Below are 18210 nucleotides of genomic sequence, written 5' to 3' on the forward strand. Positions count from 1 at the left end.
CTGGGTTGACTAATCTTCTCTTTCAGGACTTTAAGTATGTTGTTTCACTTCCTTCTTGCCTCCATTGTTTCAGGTGAGAAGTCTATAGTCATTTGAATTGTTAACCTATAAGTAATGAGTCACTTTTCTCTGGTTACTTTCAAGATTTTCTTTTTGACTTTAGTTTTCTCTCATCTGATTACACTGAGTTTAAGCATTATTTCTTTGGGTTTATTCTGCTGGGCCTGAGATTCTTGAATCTCTAAGTTTGTCTTTGATAGAATTTGGGAAGTTTCCATTCATTATTTCCTCATATATATTTTCTGTACCATTCTCTTTCTCCTCTCCTTCTGGAATTCCTATGACACAAATGTGGGACTTTTGAATATACCACAGGGCCCTGAGGCTCTATTCATTTTTTTTCAATATTTTTTCTTTGTTGTTCAACTTGTACAATTTATATTGATCTAGCTGCAGGTTTATTGCTTCTTTCCTTTTTCATCTCCATCCTGTTATTGAGCCTGTCCCCTGAGTGTGCTAGTTATTATATTTTTCAATTCTAGAATTTTCACATAATTATTTTTATCTTGTTTCTTTACTAAGGCTTTCTGTCTTTTAATTCTTTACAAAAGTGTTCTCTCTTAGTTATTGGAACATTTTATAATAGCTACTTTAGGCTCTTGTTAGATAATTCTAATGTTTGTGCCATGTAGGCATTGTATGCAAGTTGAGATTCTTTTTTTTTAGTTATTCATATGCCAAGTACTTTTTTTATTGTATTCTCGACACTTTGTTTTGTTATTATGAGATTCTGGGTCTTGTTTAAAACTTGCAAACACACTGATAATTTTATTGTGGCATGTAATGACCTGTTTTATTTTAGACTGAAATTGTGGCCAAGCTTCTATGGGTTGTAATTCCAATATGAGTTGAATTTTCAAAACATTGGCAGTGCAGTTTGGACCTGTCCCACGTCAATCTCAAACTGGGTGACAGTTCATATTATGCTTTAGTCCTCAAAATCTATATATGCTGTGTAGGGTCAGTTTCATCCTTGCACAGCTCAGGGTGAGCCCAGGAGTTCGTAAGTAATTGTGAGGGACTCCTTTCTTAAGTCCTCTTTCTCTGTGATCTCCAGGGGAATTTGAGCTTCCATGGAGTTTTCCTTTCTATCCTCTGACCAGAAAGCTGGGGCTTTAGCTACCCTGGTTTGTTATACACTTTCTGCTACTGTGTCCTCACCTGGGCAAACCAGTGGGAGGATGAAGAGAGACAAAGAACAATAGGGCTTTGCCTCACTATCTTTGGACCTCAGACCCTCTTGCCAGAAAAGTTTCTCCTACCTCCTTTTACCTCCCATTGCCACTGCTGCTACTGCCGGCACTGGGTGTCTTAGGGGTGGAGATGCAAGAAAAGAGAAGAAAAGCAAAAAGAACCCAAACCATGATGTCCCCATTCTCTCTGAGTGTTAGGAATCGCCTCTACCGGTCTTCGAGCCAGAATGAGAGCTTCTCTTGGGGCTTTGTCTTTCCACATTCTCGTCTTCATTTACAGCTTCTGGGCTTCCTCAAAGTCAGGTTAGAGGATACCAGAGCAAAAACAATGGTAAACTCACTGCGTATTTGGTGGGACTTCCAATTCTGGTCATTTTCCCTAATCTGTTTGCTACCGTTTGTCTCAGAGACTTCAAATAGCTGCTCCGTGCATTTTGTCCAGGTTTAATAGATGCAATCAAGGAAGGACACAGGGTGGAGTGTCCTTGTTCTATTTTATCCAGAGCCCGAAAACCAGATTTCACTTTAGAAACAATATTCTGCGTTTGTCCTTTATAGCTAGACCAGGGAGAATATTGCCTCTAAGGCAGTGTCATCATCATCATGTCCTTTTAGTGTATTCAATCATCACTCTCTTTGGGGTGAGTTTGAAGTAATCCACCTTTTCATCAGAGACTATGAATAACATAACCTGGCGAGCTGCATTACTGTGGAATCCTGCGCATCTCCTGGTAGAACAATGGGAGGTGGCCATTTCCACTTCAGACTCATTTGGCTGATTTACAGAAACTTTGGGACACCTGTAAAATGAGGCTGAGATCAATTTTAGGCATCCATCTGCCATCTTGAAAAATGGCATGCAATAAAACCTTTCAACTGGGTGTAATTTTTGTAGTTTTTATCAGCTGCCACATGTATCCCACGGTAGCGAGAGTGATGCAGGCCCACTGATTAGGGTTTCAAGTACTAAGAAATACGGGTGTCCTGCCTGCCTTGATGCTGTGTTTTGTGTACACTAGGGGATGGGAAGTAGGCTGGGAAGAGGATGGAATGAATTGACATTATATAAGTGAGAGAGATCACTTCCTCCCTTTCCCCCATACCGTGTCAGCAGGTAGAGTATCTCTGCCCACCAAAAACTAACATACAGCTCTATGCCCACTGACCTGGGGGTGCAAAAGCTCTTTGTTGTGGTCAGCCTGCAAAGAGAAGTCTATGTTTATGCCTAGCCTCCATATTTATGGTGTTGCTTTTTAGGACAATGGATTTAATTAGTTTCTCCTTTTTTTCCTAGACTGACAAAATAAATATCATTTCTTAAGGAGTTTCTATTGGTTTCCTGTTTCAGCTAAAGTTTGGCAGTGAGAAGGCCATTTATCTTAATGGTTAGGTATTTTTTCTTCTCCGTAAATGGACTAGTGAGGAAAAAATCAGTGAAAGAGGAATATTTGGTACCTCTTTCAGAATTTGGATTAGGTATTAGACTTGATCATCCAAAGATCTTGGATGGTGTCCCCCTGTCCAGATATATCCATGGAACACTATGTTATTCAGATGTGCCAGCACAGCCTCACCCTTCCTGTTCTCCCTCACTCGTGAAGTGTGAGGGGAGTGGTGAAGCCGTGCAGTGGGCGGAAGGCTGGGGTTGGGGGTGTGTTGTAAGCCTCTGAATTAGGACATGATTTGTTGTAAGACCTCGCACTGCTTGCCCAAGCTTTCTGAGCTTCATATCCACCCACAGTAAAAAGTGGAAGAGCCTAGCAGATTGTTGGAAAGATTACCAGTACATGACGGTACGTCACTCCCTTCTTATTCCTTAGGGGTTGGTGGTACTGTTTGGGTTTCTATTTGTGATGAGATCTGACACTGGATTAGGATTGGGTCACTGATGGGAGAACACAGAGGGATGAACCTAATCTAAAGCCACTCTCTAGGGTGGTGCAAATTACATATAATTTCGTGTTGCCAAAATCTTTGTAAATGACTGATATTGGGGGAGGTCCCTGGAACTCTGTGGTGAGATACAGAATTAGTAGAATCTTCTGCCTGAGTACATTTTCTAGGGCAGCAGCACTGTTCATCAGCCTAAGTGACACTGGGTCCCTCAACCTTCCTGTCCCTTACCCCCACAGCTAGAAGATTTTACCTGCATGTACAGGTGAAACCTGGATGCACCTGTCTGGCTTTTCCCAGGCCTCTCAGTGAATGGAGACTTGCTGGCTGTTCTTTTCCATACGTAATGAATGTCCAGCCAGCAAATGCAGCCCTGCCCAGGACAGAGCCCTGCAGTGGCAGTGCCTGGAAGGAGAACAGCTGTGTGCTGGGCTGTGTTACCTGTGGAGAACTCAGAGAGCGTAGTGACCTCCCGGATCCTGCCTGGAGGATTGATATGTACTGTGGGCTTGAACTTGCTCATAGAACCAATGGGCACAGGAACAGAGAGACCTCTCCTTGACCAAGCAGGATTATCACGCGTCTTCTCTTCTCTTCTCATCTTAAACCAACTGTAGGATACCATCCTGGCAGTTTTCTGGGAATGCTGAACTATAACAAGGCCTAAAATCTTCCAAGAAATGCAACAAGAAGGAGGAAATGTGCCTTCCAGAACTCTTCTCAGGAGGCATACAGTTTGTGGTTGGAAGGGATACTTAGGGAAACTCTTGGGGATAGGAGGAATGAGTTCCCTTGAACATGTTACTCCACGTTCAAGTAACAACAGATATCTTCTGATTTGCCTTCTAAAAAGTCACATCCACTTAATTGCAAGGCTTTTCTTTTGCTGAGGGGAGTATGCAAAATTGGGGCCAGGACTGAATTGCTGAGGGCAATAGAGGGCTCTGACCTGTGGCCATTCTTCTCCCTTTCATCCCCACCCAGCACGCAGCCTCTACTCCAAATACGAGTTAAACAAGTACTTTTAAAAGTAATGTTTGAACAAGCATCAGGGTATTAGCACGCCTGTCTGGTGGACCAGGGATGTGCCAGGTTATCAGTTCAGAATCAGTCTGAACTGATACCTGGCAAACAAAGAGGAAAGCCATTTGCTAGGAGGGAGGATGAAAGATGAAAGTAGAATCTAGTGAGTCCACTGGAAGGATGTAGGCAAGAGGCAAGCCCAGAAATTGGAAGTAGCTAATCCAGTCTACCCATCAGAGTTGTTTTGTCTCAGGGCTCCTTTCAGGAGACCAGGCTGGGTCTTTATATCCACGTATGACCTTTCTCCTATTTGGGGAGACAGTCAGTTCCTCCAAATACCTAACTTCTCTCTTATCATCCTATCTATTCAGAGTGAACTTGCTGGCCACTAGGGAAGGGGAGGGGGAGAGAGGACCTCCAGGGAACACTGCTGTCTTTTGGGGATAAACTCAAGGTACTCAGTTTTTCTCCTCAGTCCAGAGGATCATTTGCTGATTAGTGATGTTCCAGGTTTTTCCAGTAGCAACTAAGCAATAGGAAGCCACGAATCACTGGCCCAACGTCTAACTGGCTGTGTTCCCTTGTGCGAGTGGTAGAGATGTCTTCATAATCGCCATCACCATCGCCATCACCAACACTCATTATTTATGATAGAGCATTTCTAGAGCATCTCCAGGGTACACACTCAGTAAGTGCCACCTCTTAGTATGATTAAGCCGCCAAAGCCCCTATCACGCACCTATCACACAGGAGGCACTCAGAAAACATTAGGTATTTGCCAGGCACTATGTTAGGTGTTTTACACAGATCACCTCATTTCATCTGTCTTCCTAGGAAGTAGGTACTATTGTCGCTCTCATTTTGCAGGTGAGGGGATTGAGGCTTGCAGAGGTTATACAACTGGCCCAGGGACGTTCAGTGAGGCTGGGAGTTGAACCCAGAGGCTGCATGTGCTTTGGTGCTTCCTACATTGCTGCTGCACTCAGGATCATGGCCCCTCTTAAAAAGAAACTGCTAAGGCCAGCTAAATACCTCAGCAATTTATAAGCTGTCCCCTTTCAGTCTCTGAACCAAATGTCATTTTGAGGAGGCCTAAAATCCACTCAGGAAGCCACAGAGGGGAATCTCAAGTCATTTCTAACTTCCTGTGGAAATATTCTCTAGCCGGCAAGAGATTTTTCCAGGTAACAGCGAATACACAATAAAGCGGGTGCCTCTACCTTGGGTGCCTGGCTCACTACCCATGTGGCTTCCCAATCACCCTGATACCTAAAACTAGCAGAATTTATGCTCGCGGCTTGACTGGCTCTGTTCAGCCAGAAAGCAAAAGTTGATGGCTGAAACCCTTTGCTCTGAAATGAAATCTAGTCTCTTTGGCTCGACTTTATTAGTCCGTATTGTACAGCGATACGAGACATAAGTATCCAGAATCTGCTGTCACTAAAATAGGACTGAGTTGGCAAACATTTTTGTCCTCACACTCAACACTGTGTCCTAAAATGGAAAAGTTAAATAGAAATTAAGGATACAAATAGCCATTTTCTGAAACTTTAATTGAATTAAATATAGCTGTGTCATTGTTCTCTCTTTACACAGCCCACATTGAAGGGGAGACTAAGTTATTATTGGGGTCATTGGATCAATGGAGAGAAACTGGGTAGATAAATCTGGATCCCTGAAATATTGTTTAGACTAATTAGCACAGCAACCCAAACACTGAGATACCCATCTTGTGCTTAATTATCTATAGGCTTTCTCTGTAACTGACTCCAATAGTTAGTGATACTCGTAGAAAGCATCCTTTTGCATCTCTTATTCAAATCCTTTGGGCCATGATTGATTCTCTGGTCCTCAAAGAGAATACTTGTTCCGTGTTCTTCACTCTCTTTGGGAATACCTTTGCTACTGTACGTGTGGTCCATGTTCGGGGAGTATTCCTGTTGCCTGGGAGCTTGTTAGAAATGCAGAATCTTAGACCCCACCCCAGGACTACAGAAAGCACATTTTACTAACACCCTTGGGTGATTTACATGCTCTTCAGAGTTTGGGGAGCACTGGACTCACAGCCTTAGACATGCCCACTGGTGAGAAATTATCCTGTGTTAACTTCAGTGGATGCAGTGGGATTCTCCCCAAACTGCCCAAAATATTGAAGATTTTGCAAACGCTTAGGTAATTCTCTAATGGTTTGTCTTATTAAAAGAAACCTCATAATTCCCGGGCTGATTCAAATGCTTTTCTATCTAACTCCTTTCTTTTTCTCCCAGTTCTTAATTAGTTAATAGCAAACAGTTGTTTTGGGTCTCAATTTTAGAATTTAGGAGTGATGGAATTGCCAAATGCAGCCTTTGCTGGGCTCAGTCTATTTCCTGTTGAATTGTTGTTTGACCCTACATTGGAATTCAAAAGAGTGCAGTCCAGAAGATAGAGGGCTAGGTCACATGGGAAAGAGAGCATAGTCATGAGACGGAGCAAAGGGGGCTCCTTTCTGCAGGGAGTGCGGTGGGACTCCTAGCTAGTAAGAGGTAGGACCTCTGTTAGATTGGCAAATACAGCAGTTCCTGAGAGTCCCTTCTTTCAAATTCAAGCCTCCAAGGTATTGGATATAGAACTTAGAAAACCATAAGCCACTTGCTAAGTAGCCCAAGATGTTCTGTGATGACAAAGTTTCCCAGAAATGTACTGCTCAGTAGGAAGTGTTCTGGGAAGTTTAAAAATCACCCGACTCTACACGTTCCCTATGAGATGCCAAGAATGCAGAATTTTTCAGCATTCGGGGGGCAGAAATTGGTTCCTTTCATGGTCAACACTAAATGCTATGAAGCTATCAGCACTGACTTGTGATTAGATGCCTGGAAAAATTGTGCTCGTTTCTTTGTGTCTCTTTCTCCAGTTTTTTCTTGCTGAGTTCATTTCAACAAATATTAATTAAGCACCTCTTATAAGCACCTCATAAGGTAGTATGCTGCTTGTTCTAGAAGATTCAAAGTTGAATGCCTAAGGGAGGGTCTCGTGTTCCAGAATTCCACTTTATTATAGTTCTTGTCAGATGTTAGAAGACTCAGATACTATGACGGTAGCTAATGACAACTAACGCATACTGAGTGCGTACTGCCAACCAGGGAATGTTCTAAGCATTCTTTATCCATTATCTCTTTTAGCCATCCCAAGCTCACCAGAGGTGGGCATGATTTGTGTTCCCATTAAGGCAGGGCAGAGCACATCAATTTGGGGAGATGAGGAAAGTCCTCACAGACGAGGTGGCATACGATGGGAACTTACAGGTAGAGTTGGATCTTGACAGCTGAAAATTGCCACAGAGAGATTTCTGACAGTAGGATCAGGGAAACGAAGTGGTGGGGAGATCAGAGGGAGGAAGTTTTTAGAATAGCATTGCTGGTCTCCATGAGCTGCTCCTTGAAATAAAGGATTCTGTGACTTAGTACCATGTTTTCCCTTTGGAGATTTACAATTCGTAGTAACATGTGAAATACTTTTGAGTTGCACTAAAAAACTCCCCAGTTTGACTTTGTGAAATCCAGCACTTCCCAAATGTGTTTCATCCATTCAGCAAATATTGAGCTACTGCTATGTTCCATGCACTGTTCCAAACTCTGGAGACTCCGGTGAATTTTTCTGCCTTCAAAAAACCTATATTTTAATGGGGACACCATAGACTCCCTCTTCCCTCTCTTATGTTCAAGGTGACACCTGTTAGTGAGTTCTGTCGAGGCTACTTTGGGAAATCTTAGTTGGAGATAATCCTACTTTACTGGAATTTGGGGGAAATTGTGAGAAATAAGGTTTGTAAGATAGAGTAGGACCAGCACAACTGCAAATGCAGTCTGTGGATGGGTGCCATGAACTGTTTGCTACTCGTCCACGAAGTGGCAAGTACGGAAAATGAGAGGAATGCTTAGGAACTTTTAGAGCAATTTGCCAGGTTAATTATATATTGGTTGAATCTAATGATAGAAATTTTGGACTTGTATTTTGCATGTCTTGTCTATTCTTTTTTTTTTTGGAAATCATTTCTGTTAGATTTTGCAGAAGTTTGAGTCTGCAAAACGATGGATACTAGAAATAAAAGTAAAACCCTGGTCTCTCACCCCAAATGGGTTGAGAAGCTCTGTTCTGGAAAATCCTGCCTGCCAGGGACTGAATTGTTCTCCTGAGGATTGCTTGGCAGGCGTCTGCTTGAGAACACTTACTTGCTGCTTGCCCTACCAAGATGAGAATTATTTTTAGTAGTATTTTAAGAACCTTATTATTTGAAGCACAAGTGAGGATGTTCTTAACTATTATCAAGATGGCAAAACCAAGTCCTATTTGGACAGATAGTGAATAGACCCATCTTTAAAAAGGCCTGGCCACACTTAAGCATAAATACCTTTTCTACATTGGAGAGGAAAAAAAGAAAAGGGTAGAACAACCTACCTACGTATTAAAATACCGATTTCCTGCCACATAGGCCACACTTTCTGAAATAATTTATAAATGATAATTATTTTTAAAAGTTCTCATATCACTCTTTCTGTTAACCCTTCCTTTAACTTCAATTCCTGTGGCATTCTGTGTTTTCAGAAGTAATCTAAGTTGGGGTAACATAGCAGGGGGGAAAGTACCTTGTCTGCTAACTCTTTTGCACGTGGTGTGGTCTGTTGCTCTCGCTCTGAACACTTCATGTGGGCTGATGTTTTTTTTTCATAATGCTTGATGGAAGAAATCTCATTTGATAGCCTGCAGCCCACTAGTCTGGGATTAAGAGATTCAGTGGAAGTCCACCCCAGAATTAATCTCTGGAGTTGTTTATTTATTCGTTCAGTGCTGAAGCAACCAGTTATCTTGCATTCCATCAAATTCCAAGTAATGTGTTTTAATTGACATTGTCCCAAAGCCTTTGGAAAAATCTGAGATCCTTTCGTTCTATTCTCACATTCTGGCAAATACGATCTGAAATAGGCCATAATTGTGGAATGCCAAATCGTCATGGGGTCCCTGAAATCCAGTGCTGTTCTCGGAAGGACAGCCGACCTGAGTCCACATCCAAGAAGGACAGCGTTGATATGCAGTTTGGGACAGAGAAGAGATACATTCTGAAAAGGTGCAAATCACTGTTGGTTTCGCATCTCTTCTGTTTCTTTCCTTTGTTTTCAACTTTATCACCAGTTTCCTCCACCCCCCAGAAAGCTGTGCAGCGAGGCTTTCTCTGTTCTGGCACTCGTGAGGAGCTAAGCTAGCAAGACTCAAACGTTTTGTTTTTTAATTCTACGACTTTATGTTGAGGCGAGGAAGAGAGGGAGAAAGAGCCGCATGCCCACTGGTAAAAACTGCGGCAACTTTGTTAACATTGGAACATAGAGGGAAATAAAGGAGGAGAGAGAGAATCCAGGAACTGGGTCTGTGATAAAGTCTTCTTAACAATCAGTTGTCCTTAGCATTGTTCTTTCCAGCAAGAAATGATTAGATGCAACATTGAATCAGATTTTTCCCAGTGGCAGAGCATGCCGTTGAGGGGTGGGGATAAAGGACCCCACTCATTTTAGTGACCAGCCCATACGCTCATCACCCTAGAGCCCATCAATGCTGATTCCATGTTTATTACTGTAATTAAGAGCTTGACACATTCTGTGGGTGTTCTCTGTTTTTTGTGGGCGTAAATATGTTTTTGTGGAATCTCAGATACGTTGGCCAGTTCCTGTCAGTGCGCTCTGTTTCAGACTGTCACATTACAAAGGACAGTGACAATGTATTGTGTAATTTATATGTATAAATATTCATTCAGATGTAGCTAATTGATTCTAATTAAGGACTTACGATTTAAAACTATACATCCTTTAGAGCAAGAATATTGAGAATTTGGATAGATTTTTTAAAAATCCTAAATGTAATAAATACCTGCTATTACAATAAATAGTCTTCTGCTACCAGTTTTGGGCAATGCTGGTATGTATGTTACAACTCACCTCTTCTTATTGCAGCTATTAACATAATGGTTATTGATTTTTATAATTTCCTCTTAGTTCCTTATATTTGATGTGCACAACATAACGTATATTTGGATTAAAACAATGTACTTGTTTTCAATTAAATAAGGATTGGTATATGATAGTCTTTGGAATTATTTATACGACTCTGGAGGTAGGGATGGACTTCTGCAAAATTATTTGGCTGTAATCAACACAGTTATTCAGACTCTGCTGGAAACAGAAATCACAGTGACTATAACATACCGCAGCTGGGATGGTTGATTTTTCACATTCACTGGGCTGTTAGCGTTAGAGAAGCACAGTTTCACCCTAATCAGAGAAAGCATAAAATATAAAAGGTGTCGTTACTGACCCACCGTTAGTTACACATGCAAAATCTGGGAGCAAGAAGGTGTTACTTCCCCCAGAGCCAAGGCTGATGTTTCCAGTTTGATGGTGCCTTTGGTGGCGGAGCCATCGGCCCCCAGATTGGTGTACAACTGTTTACTTAAGGGATTGAACTAGACTGGTTGAAAAGTTAGATAATGAAGGGCAGATAAATAAGACCATGAGAAGTGTGGACGAGCGAGCCCCACGGCTCAGATCTCTCTTCTCACTGAAGATCTGCGAGTGTTTGATGAATAAGGACCCAGAGCACATCACCTGCTCATCTTTGCTAGGTGCTCTTCTGAAGCAACGGGAGTTTGATGTGACAGCCAGAGGAGAAGTTGCTGCCTCAGGAAATGCTTTGCCTTTGACTGATGGTTGAATGGCTGGCAAATTAATTTTGGCACCTTTCCCTAAGTCATTTTGGTCCCATTCTTTCACTTTTCTGCTGGGAAGTGTGTATTCACATTACAGTTAAAAATATTTCGACAACACAAATGTGGAGAACAGCATGTACTATTTTACGCAAGAAGTTGTAGGCTGGGATGGTTCCATTTTATAGAATAGAAATGATGCCGTCGTGCTTTGAGAGGAGGTCTGAACTCTCCTTTCAGCTCGACTTAAAATCAGTATTACTTCTCACGGACTTCACACAAAGTCAGGGGCTCCAGGGTTTAAGATCTTGCGTTCTTGAGGAGCTTTTCCTCTTAGATACTTATATTCCACAAACCCTCCAAGCCCCCCAAAATCCTAGCACCACCGCTTCTCTATATATTTACCTGTCAGTCTCTAGCAAGAGATAATATGGTGGGTGGTTAACAGTATGAACTCTGAATCCTGTTTGTACCACTCATTGGCTTTGTAACCATTAGTGGGTTACTTAACCTCTCTGTGCCTCTGTTAAAGGGGACTTATAATGACAGTAACTCATTCTACCATCTCTAGATCTCTTTGTTCACTGTCAAGTGTTTTAAACTCAACGTATTGTATTTTATACTAATTTTTCCTTCCCTAAGAATGTATTTGATTATGGCTAACAAAACTAAAAGGAATGTGCATTTTGCTTTTGCTGTTTTCAAAATAAGTGAAAGGTGCCGTGCTTGAGACTTAGAAAGGTAAACTTTGATAAGAAGGGGTAATTGAAGCCCTTGCCTCGGGATGAAGATTGAGGTTCTGTTGTCTGAGTTTGTGACACATTACAGTGTCTTAAGTCTGGGTGCTCTATCCCTGACTCTCCTGATGTGATAACCTGTTCCTGTCGTTGTTCTGCCACAACTTGTCATTCTTGCCCTTAAGGATTAAAGGGTGTAAGTGTTAATTATAATTACTGATTCTCCTTATATTATACGTATTGTTTTTTTTAAAAGAAATTACTTGTGGTAAAATACATATAACAAAATTTACCATTTTACCATTTAAATCATTTTCAGTAAGTTTTTGTGTGTGTGGGGGGGGACATTTATGAGAACCTGAAAAATTTGTTAACTTATCAATAGGGAAATTGTGTTAAAGATGTAGAAATCTTAAAGGGTTATAACAATGAATTTAAACTCCTCAGCTTTTAGTCAGTCCATTCAGTACTTCTGCATCTCGCATTATACATACCATCTGAGCATCTGCATATGTCTGTGGAAGAGGCATTTTGCTTTCCAGAAAAGTTCTGTTCATTTTTGTTTTTCCCCAGTTTTTTGACTTTTAGTCCTCAAGCATTTCAGATCAGCCACAAACTTTCAGGAAAAGAAATGTGGAAAAAAGTCAGCAAAAGTCAGATATATATCGTCAGATATATCTTAGACAGGTATATCTGATGCTTTTTCTGGCAAAGAGAAAAATATGGGAAAATAAATTCCAGTTTAAATAAAATTCAGTCAGTAACTAGAATGGCTCATAAGACACAGAATATGCTAAAAATTATTTGCTGAATCAATAAATCAATGAACAATTTATGCTAAATTCAAAAGAAACATGAATATAATATTTGTATCCTAAAAAGAATTTATTTCTACTTAAAAAGTTTAGTGATGAACCTACAATAAAATTTGGTCTCAAGAGTAGTTCCATTAGAACATAGAGGCATGAAAATAATGACCATAACTAAAAGAACCAAATTAAAGTCATATTAATTGAGGAATAGCACCAACAATCAATTGAGATAAAGCTTCATATTTTCATTATTTTTGAAAGCCAAGTGGAATGTTTAAATTAGCAACATAAGCAACATATTATAAAAGGAATGTCCCTGCTAAAAGAATAGGCTGAATTCTTCTACTTCAAGAAAACTATTTGCCCATAAAACTCAACTATGAGGATTTATAATTGGCAGTCCCTCAGATACTATCCTATTTACCAGTAAAAAACTATGATAACATAGTGCCCCAAATATTATATATTTCAAACTATTTACTAATGCAGACTAAGCTTTCTTCAAATTAGTTGGAATTAATAACCTTTGTTTATGACGTCAAGAATATCTTTTATTTGAAAAAATAAGTTGAAATCTTATGAGTCGGGCAAATTAAAAAGTTTGTGCTTAGCTAAACACATAGAAGTTAATTTTTAAAATCATAAAGTTTAGCGGTAGAAAAGGTTGAGTCCTTTTGTTTTGAAAGACCCCCCTCTGGGGAAGACTAATTTGTTAGATGAATAACCCGTACCCAGCAGTATTGCATAGCACATTTCTAATGTGTGGTAGTAGGTTAGAAGCAGCACAAACTAATGAGGTTAACCCACATAATCTTATAACCCCGCCAGAACACAAAGCAGACGTAGCATAGAAGCAGGGAGCATTCAATTTATTTCTAAATCATTCCTAGCTTTTGTATTCCAGAACATCACCAAGTAGATGGTAGGTGTGCATTTCCCACTGTTTCCAAGTCTCTTTCATTTCCCTCAGTTAACTGACTGTTGGGTCATAAGCAAGATGCCTTTGTGTTTTCGGCTGTGTCTGGTCTTAGTTGCGGCATGTGGGTTCTCCATTGTGGCGTGTGGGCTTTTCTCTAGTTGGCAGCGTGCGCGTTTTGTTTTTTTTTTCTCCTCTCTCTCTAGTTGTGGCACACGGGCTTCTCTCTAGTTGTGGCATGCGGGTTTTCTCTCTCTAGTTGTGGCGCTCAGGATCCAGAGTGCGTTGGCTCTGTAGTTGTGGCATGAGGGCTCCAGAGTGCGTGGGCTCTATAGTTTGCAAAACCCAGGCTCTCTAGTTGAGGCGCGGGCTCAGTAGTTGTGGCACGCGGGCTTAGTTGCCCTGCAGCTGGTGGGATCTTAGTTCCCTGACCAGGGATCAAACTCGCGTCTCCCGCATTGGTAGGTGGATTCTTTACCATTGGACAACCGGGGAAGTCCCAAGATGCCTTTTAATTCAATACCAGCACAGGACATTATTAAGAGCCACTTCCAGTTGACTGGGAAGCTCCTTTTCATCCTCCCCCTTATCTAACCTCCAGTGGAAGTGAACTGGGGAGACAGCAGCTTACAGATACCCAAGGACCACACAGCCTGCCTGTCTTCCTGCCTTGGGAATCCATGACATCCCCAAGCTCCCAGAGGGGCTCAGCGTTCTTGTTGTTTTTACTTTATACTTTTAAATGGTCGATTCTAAGGTAAAACCTTTCCAGAAATACCTAGCGTGAAGAGGGCTGTTGGGAAAATCAGTTGAACTTGATTAATTACGACCAAAAAAAAAACAAAAAAAAAAGTATTAATGACATTTTGGTTAAGACCTTTCTGAAACTACATTTTACTTTTTTTTTAATTATTTTATTTTATTTATTTTTTAAATTTATTTTTGGCTGCATTGGGTCTTTGTTGCTGCGCACGGGCTTTCTCTCGTTGCAGCAAGCAGGGGCTACTCTTCGTTGCAGTGCGTGGCCTTCTCGTTGCAGTGGCTTATCTTGTTGCAGAGCACAGGCTATAGGCACGCAGGCTTCAGTAGTTGTGGCACACAGGCTCAGTAGTTGCGGCTCACAGGCTCTAGAGTGCAGGCTCAGTAGTTGTGGCGCACGGGCTTAGTTGCTCCGCGGCATGTGGGATCTTCCTGGACCAGGGCTCGAACCCATGTCCCCTTCATTGGCAGGCAGATTCTTAACCATTGCGCCACCAGCAAAGTCCTACATTTTACTTTTTGTGATATTCAAGGTGGTGTTGGAAAAATCTACTTTTTCCCCAAAGTAGAAATAGATATGTTGTTTCATGTTATATATATATGCTCACTGCAAAAGCCTTCAGACAATACAGAAATCTATAGAGAAAAAGTGTCATTCTACATCTGAGAGATAACAACTGTTACTGTTTTGGTATAAAGCTTTCTAGATGTTTCTGCGGCTTTACGAACATTCAGATAATTATAGGGTATTTAAAAATAGGATCAGACTATACACACTATTTAGTAATGTGCCTTTTAAGGTAATTTCTCTGTGAAAATATATACATTTTCATCATGATTTGTAATTGCTTCCCTGTATTCCATGGTATAAACCTACCATTTGTGGTTATTTCTAATTTCTTGTTCTAAGAACAAGAAGGATGTTTTTGTACATGTGTATGTGTATACTTATCTACCTGTTTCTTTGCTATGAATACTTAAAATGGAATTGTGTAAAAGAGTACGTACTTTTGATAACAATTTAAAAATTGCTCTCAAAAATTTTTATCAATTGTGGATGAGTGCCCATGCCTCCACATTCTTGGAAGTCATGCAGGTTTAGGAAGAAGTGGTGCTTTAGAGGGGACATCCGTCTAGTCTGTGAGTTTAGGGGCATGGAAGCTTCATGTGGTGATGGGGTATGTTCCTGGTTGTTCAGGAAGGTCGCCATGACACAACCAGTGCATTCATTTGTTTGCCAGATGGGGTAACCCCACTTTCCTTTTACTATCCTATCTTAAACCCTTCTCCTGTGTTCTTCTCCCTTAGATTGAGGAAGACACGTGGCAGAAATACTACTTGGAAGGAGTCTCAAATGAAATGTACACAGAATATCTCTCCAGTGCCTTCGTGGGTCTGTCCTTCCCTACTGTTTGTGAGTAAGTGACCATTAACCATATGCTCTTTGGCTTTCAGAAAACATTTAACGTGTCTCTTGAAGGAAGTGCACCCCACCTATAGCCAGCACAGTGGGGACACTCGACAATTACCAAGTGTCCTGTGCTCAGCCTTCTGTGATGAAGGGGAAGATGGGTCATTATGTGGCCCCTCCTTGGGGATTTCTGCTGGCTCTCCTTTCCCTCCGGTCCTGAGAATCTCAGGCTTGGATTCATCATTTGACCTGAATTATGAACTGCAGTTTTCCTGCATATCTTGAATTACGCCCCTGTGATGTAGACACGTGTATGAAGGGTAGCATGAACCCATGCCTCTGATTTTACCAGGGCAAAACCAAATCTTGCTAGCACCTTGATGAAAGAAATTTTAATCTTTCAATTAAGTCAGATCATAAAGACATCAGAGAAGTCACTGTTCAAAGTGCTTTCACTATTTCCTGAGGCAATGTGGAGCCAAATGTACACAGAGAGACCTTGAAACAGTCCTGAGTGGTTTAGCCCCGAGATGGACAGCTGGTATGTTATAACAATAAAAAGACTTAGCATCTCCTTATACTGGCTCAGCGAGATGGATTTGAGCAAGGGGTAGCCCCAGCCTGCACGACCCCTCGAGGTAGAACAGGTGATCATTTAAGGGGTATGATGTCAGGAGCTCCAGGTGTCCCAGACCCCAAGAAACTTCCACCAGGACGATGCCTCAGATTCCCCACCTAGAAGCTCAGATGTTGGATGTAAGTCAAACAGGCGCTTTGTCCTTATGAAAACACAGACTCCCTGGGAATGCTGAAACATGAAGCCCTGTACTTGGACACTGAGCAAAGAATTTGGTAAACTCAGTCTCATGGATAAAAACTGGGAAGAAACAGGGGAACCTGGGAACCCACTGGGCTGAGGAAGAAGAGCTCTTCCCTTGTGCTGTCTACCTGCCTGGAAACCAAACCCACCTTCTGGAAAGGGCGTCCTGAAGAGGACAATCCTGGGGGGCTCTTGGGTTCCTTTGTCTCATAGTTTGCTGTTCTGTGCACAGCAGAGGGGGGCCAGGGCACCTGGTAGCTTGGTGTTTACCCGTCAGTGACTTCTGTCAGTGAGCACAGCAGGTGCACCCTGCCTGTCCCTGGGCCCAGGCCCTAAGCAATCCAAACTGGTTTGACTGTTTACTGAGATTTCTCACCCTGTCTCGAAGCGAAAGTTTAAATGCTAAATGGACTGGAAGAGGGCATAGGTAATTGATTCCGAAGGAGTTATTTTCCGAAAATGGATGCCCTATTGTAACTCCCATGTGTTCCTTTCTTTGAGAGCTATTTCTCATTCTGCCATGGAAAGGAGTTAACCATTCCGAGGCACTGGGTCCTGGAACACTGAGGCTGTCCCAGGGGATTTTCTCTATCTTGGAGAGTGGCCTGCCTAGGATAAAAAGTCCAGGAGGATTCAGGACTTACATTAGAAGCTGGTCATATGAAAAGGCAATTGAGGCCTCTTAGGTCTGATGTAGATGTGGCCTGAGCCCACAGCAGAACTGCCAACGCCTGGAGGAGTCCTGTGGCACCTCAGGCATTAGCAGTGGAGTATGTGAAGTCCCCTTCCTTGTCTTTGAGTCTCCTGGGCTTGATTGGTGTCAACATGAGTGCTGCCTTGCAAATCCCTTAGTCCATGTCCCTCCCCCCACCCCCTTCCTGCTTTCCCATCACTTCTCTTATTTTGCTTCTGGAAACTGAGTGAGTTCATTTTAAGAGTATTAACCTGGAAGGTTAGAACCGCTCCCTCTAGAAGTTCCAGCTGGGATACGTGTGGGGTCAGTTGGACTCATGTATTTGTCCTACACGGTGTTTCATTTCTTAACAGTTAGTCGCCAATGTTTCAGAAAGGTGGTTCTTCACATAAAAACTAGATTCCTGGCCTCTTTTGAAAATCTGATGAACCAACACGGGACTTGCATTTCTACTGAATGCTAAGGGACTCCAGTGTGCTGTAAGGAGGGGTTTAGTGAAGGGCCTCCCCTCCCTGATGTCTTAAACTGGCCAGATTTGCATTTACATCAGGGCCTGGCCCCCTCGATGTGTGAGTTTGCCAACTCTGACCCGTTGGGTGTGTGAAACTTCTCTGCCCTTTGGAGCCGGCTCAAGAGCTGGACACTAGTCTGTAAATATTTCCCTTGACAACATGTTCCGAGAAGGAGAAGATCCCTCAGACATACCTTGTTGTCAAGAGAATTTGGTGTTTGTTTGGTACAGCTTCCGGAATACAAAGACAAAAAACAAAATACCATCATGAAAAACTTGTGATGTGAGTGAAAATGTGTTCAACTGACTGCTATTACTCGTTTAACACAATGATACAGCAGAGGTAGGAATAATCAATAAAGGACACTTAATGAGATTTAGGAACATCCCAAAACATTGAAGCTCTCCTCAAGCATTTGATTATCTGGAGGCTTAATTATCTGTGTTTTCTACTTTAAATTAAAGAAAAGCCATAACTCAGAGTTACCAGCAGTTTAATGATAACACTCTTCAATTCAGGTTAATTAAAGCACAGCCGTAATTAGAGTGTAGGGTTGTATATCACCAGGCTGGCGCATAAGTATTTTCATTACAGTAAGAATTGGCTATTCAATTTCAAGATGACATGAAGGACGCCAAAATATATTTTCA

The 18210-nt window shown here is 41.8% G+C and overlaps 1 protein-coding gene across 24 annotated transcripts in view; it reads left to right on the forward strand.

Annotated features, from left to right (window-relative positions):
• Positions 1-18210, forward strand: part of KCNMA1 (potassium calcium-activated channel subfamily M alpha 1) — a 741810-nt gene that overhangs the window by 557659 nt on the left and 165941 nt on the right. For all 24 annotated transcript variants that reach the window (XM_060286605.1, XM_060286606.1, XM_060286602.1 and 21 more), the window contains one exon: positions 15432-15541. In XM_060286605.1, the coding sequence (XP_060142588.1) occupies positions 15432-15541 (110 nt within the window). The remainder of the gene's footprint in view (positions 1-15431; positions 15542-18210) is intronic.

The sequence above is a fragment of the Globicephala melas genome, chromosome 16 (assembly GCF_963455315.2).
Source record: "Globicephala melas chromosome 16, mGloMel1.2, whole genome shotgun sequence".
Lineage (NCBI taxonomy): Eukaryota > Metazoa > Chordata > Mammalia > Artiodactyla > Delphinidae > Globicephala > Globicephala melas.